The sequence below is a fragment of the Athene noctua genome, chromosome 1 (assembly GCF_965140245.1).
Source record: "Athene noctua chromosome 1, bAthNoc1.hap1.1, whole genome shotgun sequence".
Lineage (NCBI taxonomy): Eukaryota > Metazoa > Chordata > Aves > Strigiformes > Strigidae > Athene > Athene noctua.
The window spans coordinates 117,686,845-117,701,665 of NC_134037.1; the positions used below are offsets into that span (position 1 = coordinate 117,686,845).

At 40.3% G+C, this 14,821-nt stretch overlaps 1 protein-coding gene across 1 annotated transcript in view; it reads left to right on the forward strand.

Moving 5' to 3' along the window:
• ACYP2 (acylphosphatase 2) overlaps positions 1-6,307 on the forward strand; it is a 46,947-nt gene extending 40,640 nt beyond the window's left edge. Inside the window, exon 4 of the mRNA XM_074903205.1 lies at positions 5,347-6,307. Coding sequence (XP_074759306.1) covers positions 5,347-5,461 — 115 coding nt within the window. The 3' untranslated portion in view covers positions 5,462-6,307. The remainder of the gene's footprint in view (positions 1-5,346) is intronic.
• Positions 6,308-14,821: the final 8,514 nt, after the last annotated feature.

Here is a 14,821-nt window from a genome sequence, read left to right on the forward strand (position 1 = left end):
GCAGTGGTTTTGGTGGTGTATCAGGCAGCAGGCACAACACTCTAAAAATCACCTGATATGCTTTGTCTCAGGGGGTGTGCAGCAGTCTCCATGGCAGCACAGAGGCCTCCTGAGCAGAGCTCTACAGGCAGCAGTCAGGTGGATTCAATTTTCTACCCCCAGCTAGAGCCTAGTATTGAGAGTTATCAAAATTACAAGCACCAGATGATGAAGGGCGGTAGGAGCAAGTTGTCTGTACATATTGCTTGAGTCCTCTTGATCTTATCCTGCACCAAAGTATTGGTAATTCTTCACATGATTCTCCCCAGGATCCCTCATGTTGTTTCTTCAGAACATGATTTCTCCACCTTAATAAGATCTTCCTTGCTTTTAGTAAAGTTAAAATGCTAAATGTGGGTTTTCTTCAGGCACATGATGATTAAAATGGTGTCAAAGAAAAGAGTTTACAGACAGTTTTCTTACCAAGTTTTTTATCTTCCCTGATAGTTTTTCACAACAGCATTTAACCTTATCAGTTTTGTTTCTAGATCACTTTTTTACTATTAGGCTCTCGCATTAGGAGTAGAGGTGTAGGGACAATGCAATGGCTCTACAGTAAGCTGAGTTGTCTTTACAGGGTGATAGAGGCTTTGCCTCGATGTAACTTTGAGGTTTATAAAAACTAAGGCTTTAAGTACAATGTTCCTAGCCCTTGTGATTTTATAGAAGAGCTTGAAAACCGTGGCTAAAGTTCTTCCCATAAACTCTGAAGCCAGAAAGCAATGAAAAAGAATTCTGCTTTTCTTCTGCAAACATTTAAATATCAGGATTTATGAAAACTTGACAGTAGTGTTTCAGAACAGGACAACATTTTGGAGCTATTTTATAAATATTTGCAATCACAGTCTATGTGCTGTCACAGATGTAAATACAACCTTCAAAAAAGCAGCATTCTCTCCAGTATTTCATCCTAAACAAAGGGAAACAAAGTATAAACAAGCTAGTGCCTTTCTGTTCTCTCCCTCTAAATAAAAGCACACACTTCCCTTGTTCCACAGTGACAGTGCTGTTAAGGTAAAAACAAACATGCTCCTAAACTCTGCCTAGCTCAAGTATTAATGCTGTGGGTCATTTTCAGGGCCACTTACAGCACGATAAACTGTAAACTGCTCCTATATCAGGATGAAATAGTTGGGTGTTTTGCCTACAAGAAATGAACTCTTGTTGAACCATCCTATGAATCTCAATGGTTGAATACAGTATCCAGCACTGGAGACAGTGTTTTTCATTCCCATGTTTGTTTGGCACACCTGCTCTGTGAAGGTGCAGGAGGCTTGTTTCTTCCTGCATCAGAGTTACTTTTACATATAGGAGTAGGAAAAGATTTCAGTCAGAACAAGGCCAACCAAGCCGTTTGTTAGAGAAAGTGGGTTAATAGTACAGATATCAGTTAAAATAAGCCTTGTTCAGGGCAGTCATAGTCACCATACTGCCTGTAGCATTCCAAGCGCAGTGTTTTTCAGGGCTGTGCTACTCATCTTTAATATGTACTAGAGACACAGAGCTCCTTTAACATTGTCAGAGAAGGAATCAGGTTTGACCAGGTCAGGCTTATCTGGAGAAGTTAACAGGTAGGCAGGTGTGCCCAGCTTGCCAGGAGCCCTGCGTGGAATGCTGTGTACAGGGAGGCTCTTCCTGTCAGGGCCTAAACTGGGCCGGTGCACACGCAGCTCTGGAGAGGTTTTTCCAGGAATGTTGAATGGAAAGAGCCTGGTTGCCTAGGTAACAAGCCAGTCATTTAGCAAGGTCCCTTTTAGTTACTGAAATGAGAGAAGAATGGTGGATGCAATTGTTTAGAAGTCCTAGCGGTAACACTTCATGAGTAGGGATAGAGAAAGGGTCTGTGAAGTGAGGCCAGGAAGCTGTTTCAGGCCGGTTGATCCTCACGGGGCTGAGGAAGTAAAACCCGGAGCGGTGAGGAAAAGATGCCCTGAGTGCGCTCAGGAATGGCGCCGGGAGTGTCCGAAGTGCCCGGGGAAGCTGCTGAAGTCCCTATGGGGTCCTGCCGCGCCGTCCCTGCCCCGCTGAGGCCTGGCTGCGGCGGGGCCCTGCCGGGAGGGGCAGAGCGGCTCCCTCTGGAAACAGCCAATCAGCGGGGGCCGCCTGTCAGAGGGAACCAATCAGCGGGGGGATCTTAGCGCTGTGGCGGAGGGCGGGAAGGACGAGAGTGGTGCCTGCCCTGAGGGGAGTGCCCCGGGCACCGCCCGGCATGGCTCGTCGCCGCTCGGGCGGCTGTGGAGCTCCTACTCGGGGACTAACCTGCACCCGAGGCTGCTAGTCCGCACAGGGTACCTGGGCTCTGAGCGGTGAGATCGCAGTGCGGCCTGGAGCGCTTCACGGACATCAGGTAATAACGACAATAAACATGGCAGGAAAGGGCTGTCTGGAGAGGAGCTCTTGTTCCAGACGACTTAAAGAAGTGTAGCTTCAGCAACGATCTTAACATGCAGAGGAGTTCTGTGCTGTCCTGTCGCACACTCATGGAATGTCCTCGGTTGGTTCAGGCCTACCCCATGTGAGAAGTGAGGTGAATGCTGTGTTTCTCACTGCTGAGGAGAAGTGGGTAACAGCACTGAGTTTTTAAAAAAGCATGCTAAAAAAGGCAAGCTAAAACTCCAAAGGCTAGTAATGGTAGCTAATCTCTTGCACACATTGGGTGATCAGAAATTAATGGCATGTAAGAAAATTAAGAAGGCTGAGTGAAGCTAGACGAGGTTAGTGAACTTTTTCTGAACCTCAAGTCTACTAATCTTGTTACTAATGAAAGTTGAAAGCATTTTCAGGATAACTACCAAAGATCTTGGAGACTATATTTTCTGCTCTGTACATAAATGAGGAAGCAACCATAACTCTGTAGTACTTCTAGCAAATACTGTTAGCAAATAATTTCCTTCATTATATGCTTGTAAAACATGTGCTACCTCATAGTGGTTGGTGAATGGTCTGTCACTAGAGCCAAGTGAGGGCAGATCAGGGAGGAAGGTCCTATTGCAGAGTAATATCTTTTTGGAGAGGAACTGAGTCCCTCTAGACATGCACATCTCAAGTACGGAAGTAACATTTCCTTCTCTACCCCCTGCTCTAAATAAGGAATAAAACATTCATCCTGTGAAGAGTTTCATCGAGGTGGCTTGTCCTAATTGGAATTTCATAATTTGTACTTTATTGTAATTTAAGTGGGAGTATATGGACCTGAATGAATAAAGCATGCTCTGTGCAGTTTGCAAAGTTACTTTTTTCAAAAGTGGAACTTGAGAATGGGAAGCAGCCATGGATGAATTCTGGTCCTCTGTATAATTTTCAAAGCTGGACAAGGAATACCTTTTTTAGGGTTTTGTCTCGGACAAGCTTGCCTTTAAAATATGCAGGGAGAAAGGAAATAGTTTATTGTGGATATCTGTTAGTCTTTTGAAAAGAGTACAGATGATGTTAAGTGTTTTAAATACATGTGCTTTTTTTCTTACTCAAAAAGATGTCCAGCTAAAAAACAAGGGGCTTTTCAGATATTTCATAATATGGAGCAAAATGGGCTGTTCTGTGACTAGGCTTTTACCTTCTATTGTGATATCTGGTATGCCTTTAGGGCTCCAGCACAGAGTGGAAAGTTCGGTTTTCCTGTTTCACTCCTGTACTCCTGTTGGTGTGATACACACCTTACTGGAAAGATTTAATCTAAAACAGACAAGGAAGGAGGCTGTTCACAACATCAGGCAAAGAATAAGAGGTGTAAAGATGTGTAAACATCTAACAGACTTATTAATTTTAGTTCTTGTATGTTAAATTAAGGTTTGTTACACTCCGAATATATCCCTATCTGGTTGTTGTTTTTATAGGCAGTCTTTCCATGTTGAGACTCCAGTGGTCAAATAGGAAATAGCTCATGATGCTCCTGGGCATTGCAAGTCTGTAATCCACCAATCATACTCCTAGGGTTACATCTCAAAATAATTAGTACGACATACCTTCTTTCTTAAAGTATTAAAAAAATATATTTTCTCATAAGGAACAGGCTCCGCAGTGGTACAGAGTACAGGTCTGGAGCAGTCTGTGCTATGCATGAGACCAATCCTATGAAGGACTAGCACAGTTTGGAGGAAATTACTTGTGTCTGATAAACAGGGAAGACACAAGAGATCTTTTGCAGTGTTACATAGTCAGAGATTGTCTAGAAAAACCCTCTCCTGTCCCAGAGGGTCTCTAACCAGACATACTTCTATACCCTAGCTGTGGTTTATTTACTGCCATGAGATAAGCAATCTCTAGGCACATTATTTATTACAAAGACATCAAAACTAAGTCTTCCTGCCAGAACATTGTATTTTACAATGCTCAATGTGGTTTTCTTCCAATGGTCGAATTAACATAGCTGTTAATTAGACATAACTCTTAGGGTGTTCAGATTGGACTTAAAATTAAGAATGATACATTTCTTAATACTAATGACTGATACGTATCTATACCAGTTTATGTATTATTACAACTGTGAAAAGTAATTGCATAGAAACACATTACTCCTTAAATGTGGTACAGAAAATACTTAATCTCTACTATTTCTGAGAAATCAGTACAACAGAAATTACTGTGAAAGTATTTTTGTAATTAAGCCTCTCGGAGCAGTCTTGTCTGCTGCACTTTGTGTTTGTGTACCTCCTTTTATCACACACCAGTTCATCACTACAGTGGATTAGCACATTACTGCAGGGTAAAAATACAGTGGGTGTGTGTGTTGGAGCAGCCGTTGTGCTGTCAGCTGCCAGCCTTAATATGGTAATTAGTGTTCAGTACTATGTTCCTACTGTGCTGTGGAGGAAAGCAAGAACCACCATAATGGAAGATTGGATCATAATGCAAACACAGGCAAAATGATTGCTTAAGAATGCCTGTATAAAATTCAGACTATAATATTGTAATTTAGTGTTGATTTGTGACACCGTGTTGATTGTGTTTTGCTTTAAGTTTTTTGTCGGTTTTGAAATTACTTATTGTCGTTACTGTTTTCACCTCTAATAGCTGTCAGAAAATGTTAAACTGGCTGATAGAAAACTTCATAATATTTTCCAATTAACATGGTTTTAAAATCCTTGCTGAAACTGCAGTATTGAATTGGCAAAGAAAAAAAAATCTATTTAATGCTGTTAATAAGCACTTAAAATGGACTTAGCTTTTAGTCAGATATATTTTTTGCAATATTCTGTAACACTTTTTGAAATATCCGTGCATTTTAAGTATTTGTTTTCAAATAGAAAGTGAGGAAAAACAAAAAAATGAAACACTGTTTATATGCTAACCCTCTCATTTTTCTTACAGGAAATCCTGGCTGAGTAAAGTTGGAAGCCCAAGTTCTCGCATAGATCGAACAAATTTTTCCAATGAAAAGGAGATTCCCAAGCTTGACTTCACAGGATTTAGCACTAGATACTAACAGAAGAAAACACTGCCAGGCACAAGACAGTGATGTTTCTGCTGCATGATATTTAACGTGCCTCCATAAAATGTCACAAGACCATTTCGATGCTTCTGTACTAGAGATAAAAGTAAATGGTCCCTGTTCCAATGAAGTAAGAGTTCTTAGTTGCAGTGTTAGACATTTTACACCATGAATGGCAGTATGTAAAGTGCCAAAATCTTAATTTATTGCATCTTGAAAGCTAGCTAAATGGTTAAAAGTGTCAGTGATTATTTGTGCCCCATGAGACTTGTATACGATCATATGGCACGTAACCCTTACACTGTGAGTCATATTTTAGATGCAAAATAATAAACTTATGTTCTACTCTAATCTCACCAAAAATAGTCACCTACAGTGCTGGAACATAGAGATCTATTTTAACAGCTCTGTATTACAGATTGTGGTATTTGTGATAATTACTTAAGGTATAGTGGTAATTTATAATAAATGTATGTTGCCTCAAACTAAGGTTATCTAATGAACTCTGCCGTAAAAAAATCTTTCTAATAATGCATATAAGTCCTGGAACAAGATGATGAAATGTGTGGCCTCTCATACCTTTTTCTCTTGGTTATCTACAGCTAAAATCCATACTTACTATAAAGGATGCTTTGATCTCTTTGGGTTTTAGGTGTTCTTACTGCAGTTGAAGATTTTGGGTTTTTTCCTTACAGCTGTGTACTTGCCCCTGAGTTAATAAGTGTTGGAACCCGATTCCACATGATGCACCACATATGTCATATCAAGTACATGAAAGGTCCTGAGAAGCTTGAGTTACGTGCTTGCAATAAATATTGGATAAGTCTTTGCAGTATTGGATCGAAGTCTCACATAGACTGCTCTTTCTACAGGTGCCCAGGAGTCTGTCAGGGCTGGAACAGACCTATATCCTCACTTCTAGAGTACTTCTGTGTCAGGATTATTACACATGGGAAGACTTTGGTTAGGCACTAATGTATCCAAGCAGACACTGTGTGATCTGGCAGCACTCTCAGTTAAACAAGACAGGCCTGATCATGCTGTAAGTCCCTGTGAGAAATGGGTGGTACGTGCATAGGAAGGTATTTGCCCTGACTAATAGATGTATTTTTACTGGACCTTTGTGCATTAAGCAGTAAAATTTCCCTTTTACAATTTGCAGGAGTTACTTAAAATTATAGTTCTACCCTTAACTTTACCCCAGCCAGAACTAGCACAAAACAGCACTTGACTTCTGTGTTTATACACAAGCATCCTTTGTTGAAGTGACTGTCAATAACTCTTGTTTAACTCAAATGGTAAATGGCAAAGTTCACGTGTAGCAGTAGCTCAATAGCTGTTATATCCTCTCTGAAAATCATATCCTGATGAACACAAGTAGTTCATATTTTCCTTGAAGCAACCTGGCAGAAGATACTCCCTTAGTCAAAGGCGTTTTCAGCCAAGTTGCTTTGCTCATATTTTGAGCAACAATGGTAGAGGAAGGCAGAGGACAAATGAGACATTATATATCCAGGAAGAGGAGCCAAAGATGAAATTGTTATTTTGATATTTTGACATGGGTGGAAGTGGGTTCTCACAAGGAGTCAGTAGTTTTCCCTTGACCCAGCTGGAAATGCAAAGCTTGAGAAGGGAGAAGCAGCCATTTGAAATGCTCACTTTATTTGGGTGAAAATGTGCATGTAGAGAACTTGGAGAAAGTGAAAACGTTAAGAAATCTGTATGTAACTGTTATGTATTGAAAACTAAAAAAATGTTTTAAGTCTTGATATGAGCACTACCGCAAGGATTTTAGAATGCTTGTCCTAACAGAAGTATTTCAGCAGAAGTTATTTCTAGTGTGGTATTAAGTGAATACAATTCCTGTAATGTGTGGTCCATATACTGTAGGCAAGATCTCTTGTTGAGTCTGTCACAGTGGTGGTTTTCTGTATTGGTGTAATGCTCAGCCCCTGGTTTTGTGCTCATTTTGAGCCTGTCTGTAAGAGTTGATTCTGGAATGCATCTATAACCTTCCTCTTTGATTGTGGGTCACCAATACTGGTGTTTTCTTGTCAACATCCACTTACCTCACAACAGAGATATGACAAGAGGCAAAAAATACATCCAAGTTCTTTAGTGAGTTGAGCTTTGAGTGTTCTTGATGGTATTGAAAACCAAAATACATGTACTTAGTTATGTGCCAGAAAGTATTTAAATTTACAAGTAGTGCTAAATAAATGAGCCATAGTATGCTTTTCCTTCTTACAGAAGTTAAGATTTTTGCTGAGCGAATAACTAGTAAAGGTGTGTCTGGGCTTCACAGAAGCTTGGGGCAGGGTTTGAAGAGGAAAAGGATATAAAAACCCTATTCTATACCTTCAGAGTTTTGACAAGTCTTCTAGGCTGTTGTACTTCTGGAGGGCACTCCTGTGGAGTTTTCTGAGCTGAGTGGACTTCCAAGGGGCAAAGTGATGTCTTCCCTTAACTTCATTCTAGCCAAAGGTGGAAGCCCAAGATGGTCATATGGGTTATAATATATAACACGGGGGCCAGAAAAATAATATATGTCCATGGGAGTTTATGATTACTGAGGCCAAAGCCCATCTGTAATCAAGCTGAGGAATTAGTACTTGACTCAGTGAGTGCTGCTGGCATCCGGATGCACAGCCCTGGGGAAATGCCTTTACAGACATCTTAGGCTCTTTTTTTATTGCATTTAAATCTGACTTCAATACATCATAGCAGTTTGTAGCTGTTGTTGTGTAGCCATGTGGTGTTCATGCAGATGCCTGCAGTGCAGTTAGGATCCCTGTGTTTACTGAGGCAGATAGCCAACCTGAGAAACGGCTTGTTTTATGTACAGGGAATGTTTGGTTTGCAGAGAGTGGCATCTGCCTTACTAGTGGGTAAATAGAAGCTTGTAGAACTCCTGCCCAGGTGATCATAAGCAATAAGCAAACACTCCTGCATCTCCCTGGGAGTATGCTGCACACAAAATGGTGGATTGTGCTGATGGTAGGATAGAGAATACACTGAAGGTTGTCATTAGCTTCCATGAGATGATGCTGGCAAAACCACGTTGAGCAGTAGTAGTTTAGAAGACACCATTTCATTGTTGTTCTCATGACAAGGATATTAAAAGTGAACAGATGTCAGTTGGTTTTTTTTAACTTGGGTACCTTTTTCCAAGACAGATACTCAAAGAATGTTCAGAGTAGCTCTTTGTCAGAAAACTCTTTTGAGTTGAGGCAGGATGCAGTGCTGCAGTCAGAGCAGACCAAGGTTTAATGGCAAGCCTCTAGCATGGCAGAGGTCATGCTGACTTGCATATCTGCCAGCTTTTTGGGTAGGCTGGTGAAGCTGGGCTGTATGCTAGTGAGTTCAGGGCTTCTAAAACTGGGTGAAGAGCTGGTCAGAGGGATTGCATGAGTCTGGGCAAGACACCTTTATGGTTGGGGACATTTGAGCCCTCTGTAGAATTTGGTTGCTCAGAAGTGGTTTTCCATGCTGCAAGTCACATGTTGCTGTGCTACTGCAACTAACAATGGACCATCTTGCAGTGCATGCATTAATCTTCTCCTTTTATTTAATCCTCAGATTCTCTTAAAGTATCATGAATCCAAAATGATCTAACTTGTGGAAGTACAGCGTGTGCAAAACATCAGAGCAGTATCTCTAGATTTAACGAAAGCATCATTGGTTGTGAAGAGCCAAAGAATTCCCATGGTAAGATAGCAAAAAAAGACAAGAACAGTTAGCTAATTAGATATCAAAACTAGGTTGACACCTTTTTCTACTTCATACTAATGTCAGTCAGTTACAACTGCAGATATCCTTTCATTTTACTTTGAAAAAGGCAACACAGAAAGAACGAATGTTAGGTAGGCCAACTCCATTCTTGCTGTAAGTGTGGAAACAGTTTTCACCTATCTAAAAAGTGTCAAGACTTGTGACAGTCTGTTCCTACTATGACCAAGTCATTTGACAATTCTAAACAGTGCTGATTGACTTGAAGGAGAATATTGTACCTGAATGTATTGAACTGTAATTTAAGAAAGTACATATTAAACATTAAGACCAGACGTTAATTAAAATTGGAGCTTAACTCCTAAATGGCCATGCAGTTTAAAGAAATTATGAGTTTGTTTATGTATGATTAAACAAGAAAAGAATTAAATCTGCTCTAAGTGGTGAACAGAATGAGTGTTCTGCCTCACCAGTGATGATGTAATCCTGTATTACGCTATTTACTATCAAGACTTACAATGTTGTAGTGCAGAATATAAATGTTCTGCTATATCTACCTGTTCTTGAGCCTTCATATAGAGAAAAGCATGACAGTATCTCCTGCCATACTTTGTCTTCTGTGACACCGATCTGTCACTTGTTATTTTCTTGATATCCTCTGGAGCTTCCTTTCTTGGCGTGCTTTCTTACAAAACAGTATGTGTGTTTGCTGCTGGAGTCGTCATACTAGACAGGATGAACTGGATTAGTCAAGAGAGCTTACTGATTAATGCATAGCTCTGTTCAGCTGCTCCCTCCTGAAAGTACTCCAATTCTATGGGAACGCTATAATGAAAGATGATGCAGGCAAAAATTGCTCTGTGCTGTATTTATTTTTTAAGTCTGTTTGTACAATGGCAATACTGTAAATTAGAGTTGCTATAGTATTGTTCATTCTTGAAGGCTCCCCACAGTATCTTGTGTAGTGGTTATTAAGTAGTAGTATTAAAGAGTCAAAAGTCATTTCTGTATCAAAACCAAAACACTAAGTAACTATGCTTTGTTAATAATAATAATGACATAAGTTTAAAGCACAGATCTGAAAGATCTAATGAAGAGCAACCTCACTTTTGCTTAAAAGGGCTGCAGAAATGGATTGGGAGGTCTTACTACTCAAAACTCAAGAATAGTTTAAGTAATCATGAGGATGCTAGTTGTCTTTTGTGATATAGGTGATCTTAGTGTAATAATTAAAATACATAACTGCAAATAAATATATAGGAATCTTTCCTGATCATTGACTTCATAGATCAGTTGTGAAATGTAATAGTCTTTAAATCAGAAGGCAACAACATGAAGAATTAGACTCTAAATGGCATTAATGGGGGAGTATGAGAAGCTTGGCCTGTTGTCGGGGTAAAGACCTGATCTTTGAAAAGGCACTGTGGGCTGTTCTGTAGCTGTGCTAATAGCTGCTTGGTGTTAACTCATGTCTCTGATTGTGCTGTTCTAGAAATAGGAAACTCTTGTAACATTTCTTCTGGCATTTGAACTGTTCCTGCATGTGGACAGTATGCTTTAAGCCACATTTTTGATGGACAGATATATGATCAGTGTCAAGAAGTAAAGACTGTCCATCATAACCATGCACTGGTGTCTAGTCCAGGAAAAAGGGACAGAGCCCTTGAGGCTTTTAGGAAGGGGTTCTATTCTGGCTCCGATATGCATGGCAGGCCAAAACTGGGCTGGATGAGTGGTGTACCCGGAAGGCCTAATTTCTCCATGAATTGAGAGGTGACGTGTTGTTCCCTCATATTTGGCAGGGAGATAGCAGAAAAAACAATAGGGAGAGCTGGGTTTGTCTTGGGGCACTAAGTTGTGTTCTGTTGGAATGCTGCCCTGAAGTGCAGTGAGCACAGCGGAGGGGCCTGCAGCCCAGGAACACCACCAAGCAAGGAAATGCAGTATGAATGGGACTGTGTTTGACCACTGGTAGATAACTTCAAGACAGTAACTCAATTTTTTGGTGCTGACTTTGTTTTTTCCTACTTAAAGAAGTATCACTGTGGCTTCAGTAACATTCTAAAAGCCTGAACTTTCCTGCATGAAGTTCACCACTTGAAAACATGCCGGATACTGTGGGATCCCAAGCAAACAAGTGATTACCAGATTGTAGTTACAGTTGTTCTGCAAGAAGTGAGAGCTGGGAGGAGTGGACATGTACAACCATGCAAAGCATTAGTGGCTGTGAGGCATAGGGATGGAAAATAGAGCAGTAAGGGTGCAAGCACTGCACTTAGTAAAAGCTCAACATGGAGAAATTTACCTTAAGTTGTTTGTTTGGAGCTGCAATCAGTGGCATCACTGGAAACTAGTCTTGGTGAGCAGCATAAACAGAAAAATACCAGCTGGTGATGAGGGTCTGAGCAGAAGAGGTGCTGTCTTGGAGGAGTTCTGAGTTTGAGAAAGCATTCAGGAGCAAAAGGTCAGGAGATACATTTGGAGCATGAAAAGATCCCAATGATCTATCAACTGTTAAGAGAATCATCTGTTGATTTAGATAGCATCTTGGTGCTGGGCACGTCTTGGATGGGGACACTGGACACTTACTATGACTCTTGTACAACTGCTGCTGATGTTTGATATTGTTTTCCCCTGTTCAAAAACAACTAGCCTCATAAACTTTCCATGGCATATACTACTGAATTGTACAGCTACGGTACTGCGGAGCAGCTTGCTTTACTTGGGAGGAGAAATTTTAGTACCAGGTACCAAAATACACCTGAGTTGTGATGTGGATCTGCAGTTAAGGGAGGGGCTATGACAGTAACATCTTTTATCAGAAATAATCATGTCTGCACTCAGGAAGCAAGCAGACAAAAAATGTGCAGACCAAGTTGGAGCTAATTAATGACCCACTATATAACCCAGAGAAAAAAACCTGTTCAGTTATCTAAGTTTGCTGACACTTTCAAAACAAAATGATGACTAAATAGTAACGTCTACGCCAAAGAATGAGTGATATACCAAGATGAATAGGATTTAGGCACTATTTATCACAGTTAAGCCATAGCCTGAATACCATAATGCTGATGGCTTAAATTCATTATGCAGACAGTATAATCTAGCACTCAGTAGTGTGCCTGTGAGAAGGAAGAAAGTATTTCTGTTGTTTTAAATTGAATTGTAGGCACAGAGTGACTGACAAGGTTGTGCTTTCTCTTATTTCTAAGATATAATATTAACTTTTGTAACAACACTTGTCTTAAGCAAAGTCCATTAAACCTACTGAACTCTTACATTCTACTGTTCAAAGTATTAAGAACTGTGAAATTCACTGCTGTTGAAAGACCCATTTTCTACCTTTGGTCTTTCAGTAGTATCATGACATTTAATGTAGTCTGAAGCTGACAGTGCTCAAACTGAAAACGCATTTTGTGATTTTTTTTAAAAATTTTTTTGGTAGATTTTTAGCTCTTAAAATTTGCTGGGTCCAGATAAGCACACAGTGTTCTGTGATAAAAGCCTTCCCAGAGTTTTCCTGCCTAGAACCACCAGATGAGTGAGAATCCTTAGTGCTTTTCAACTTCCAGTCACGGAAATACTTAATTAAAGGTAGGAAGTGAGACATGCCAGTTGTGTAGAAGCTAAGGCACAGAAAGGTTAAATGTTTTGTTTAGGTAGTTAATTCAGCTGTTTGAAGTTATATTTACACCTTTGCAACTTTGGGATTATGAAGCCCCCTTGGCACCAAAGTAGAGATTAGAAGCAGAGTGCCTTCATATGCAGCAACCTGAGTGAACTGTTGTCTGTTTGTACTTACTTTCCATGGAGGTCTGTCAGTCTGTGTGAGAGATGCTGGTGATGCTTGCATCATCTGGCTGGAAACAGCCAGAAGTGCAGGGGTGCGTTTCCACCTTCTGATGCCACCAGTCTTTATCCTCTGGAGTACATAATAGTTCATTTTTATGGCGTTATACTCAGTCCTGAGGTTCTTGTGAGCAGTGTTACAGCTCTGCACACAATTATTTGAAGAAATTATCATGTGTGGAATAAAAATGCTACTCTGAGCCGGACATAGAACTTGCTCTTGGGGTGGTAGGATGTGTGGACACATCTGAGCTGCCCTTTTCCTCAATGGAAATTCTCTAATACTTTGGTAAGAAAAAAAGACGGGACAGCAATAGCCACAACTTAGGAAATATTCACCTTAGTCGAAGTAGATTTAAGACGCATGTGTTCTGAATGAGCTAACTTAATTGTTCCAAAAATACTGAGATGACATGATGATGCTTACGAGTAATTCTTACAGGTTTTTAACCAGGCAAAAAGGGTAAACTTTGTGGTTAAAAATGGTTTGCGGTGGTTGCTTTGCTTCTTAGACTACCTAATAGTGAACTGTTTTATATACAGGTGCAGGGCAGGTTGTGGTGACTGCTTTTAACCCTTCAGACTGTGCTACAGTTGAAGTCTGGGAGCTGTCTTGCTGTCTGATGCAAAGGCTGGTTAATCACTGTAGTATCATATCTTGAAATATAGTCCTGGGTTCAAAAGAAAGGGAGGAACTCTGCTGTTGTACCCCTCATGAACCCCTCTCATGGCAGCAGTGCAAAATGGCACCTTCAGTTTCAAGGTGATGTATTTGCCCCAGCCCCAACCACTTTGCTCTGGGTCACACACATCCCATCTTTTTTACTCTTTTGACAAGAAATCAGCAAGAAGGGAAAAACATAAAGACCAGTAGCAAATCGGTTTCTTACTGGCAGCTCTGCTGACCAGCAGCTGTTTACCTCTGTAGCACTCCTCACTTTCTGGTTGCTTTTGTAACGTTTTACATAGTGTTCATTCATTTAATGAATGAAATTACATGGGAAAGATGAGATTTTTTTTTTTAATGTCATCTCTACCTTTCTTCTAAAAGCCATAGCCAGGACTTAGGTGGATTTTTAAAACCCTGTTTGTTGGGGGATGGAGGCACTAAAAGCTGTAGAGGATGTGAAATGAATGTGATAATTAATAGGATTTGATAAGCTCCGTACAGGCTTGCCTTGAAGCAAATCACCATAGAAATCCAACTTGTGTTCGGTCCTAGGGGAAAGGCTTGGAATATTTATTTCGCTTTGTAGCCTGCCCACAGGGGTAAGGCTTTCAAGTGTCTGAAGGGAAACAGTGTGCAGAACTAGGGCCATTCTGCTGAAAATGCTACAGAATTATCAGTTCTGAAGAACCTTAGCAATCGTGTATTATTGTTGCTGCCATCACTGCGAAGTGGAAGATGAAAAAACGTGTTTTTCTTTTAGCTGTTATTGCCATATAAGAAGCATTAAGTTCTGGAAACTCGGAGGCAGACTTAGCCTCAGATGCTCCTATTCAGTGAAGTAAAAAACCCCTGAGATGTCAGATATACATTATTCATCATCAAACACCTGATGCATATAATAAGCAAGAGAAAATACCTCCTGAATTTTGAAAATATGCTTTAATTCAGACAGTAAACAACCAGGAATCAAAGACCTGTGGCTGTCAGAAAAATACTTGAGAGAAGGACCTATTTAAAAGGACCTGGAAGCAAGCACTAAACCAATGCAATTGAAAAAAGTGTTTAGAAAGAAAAATAAATCTCCCTGCTAACTATTAGAAAAATAG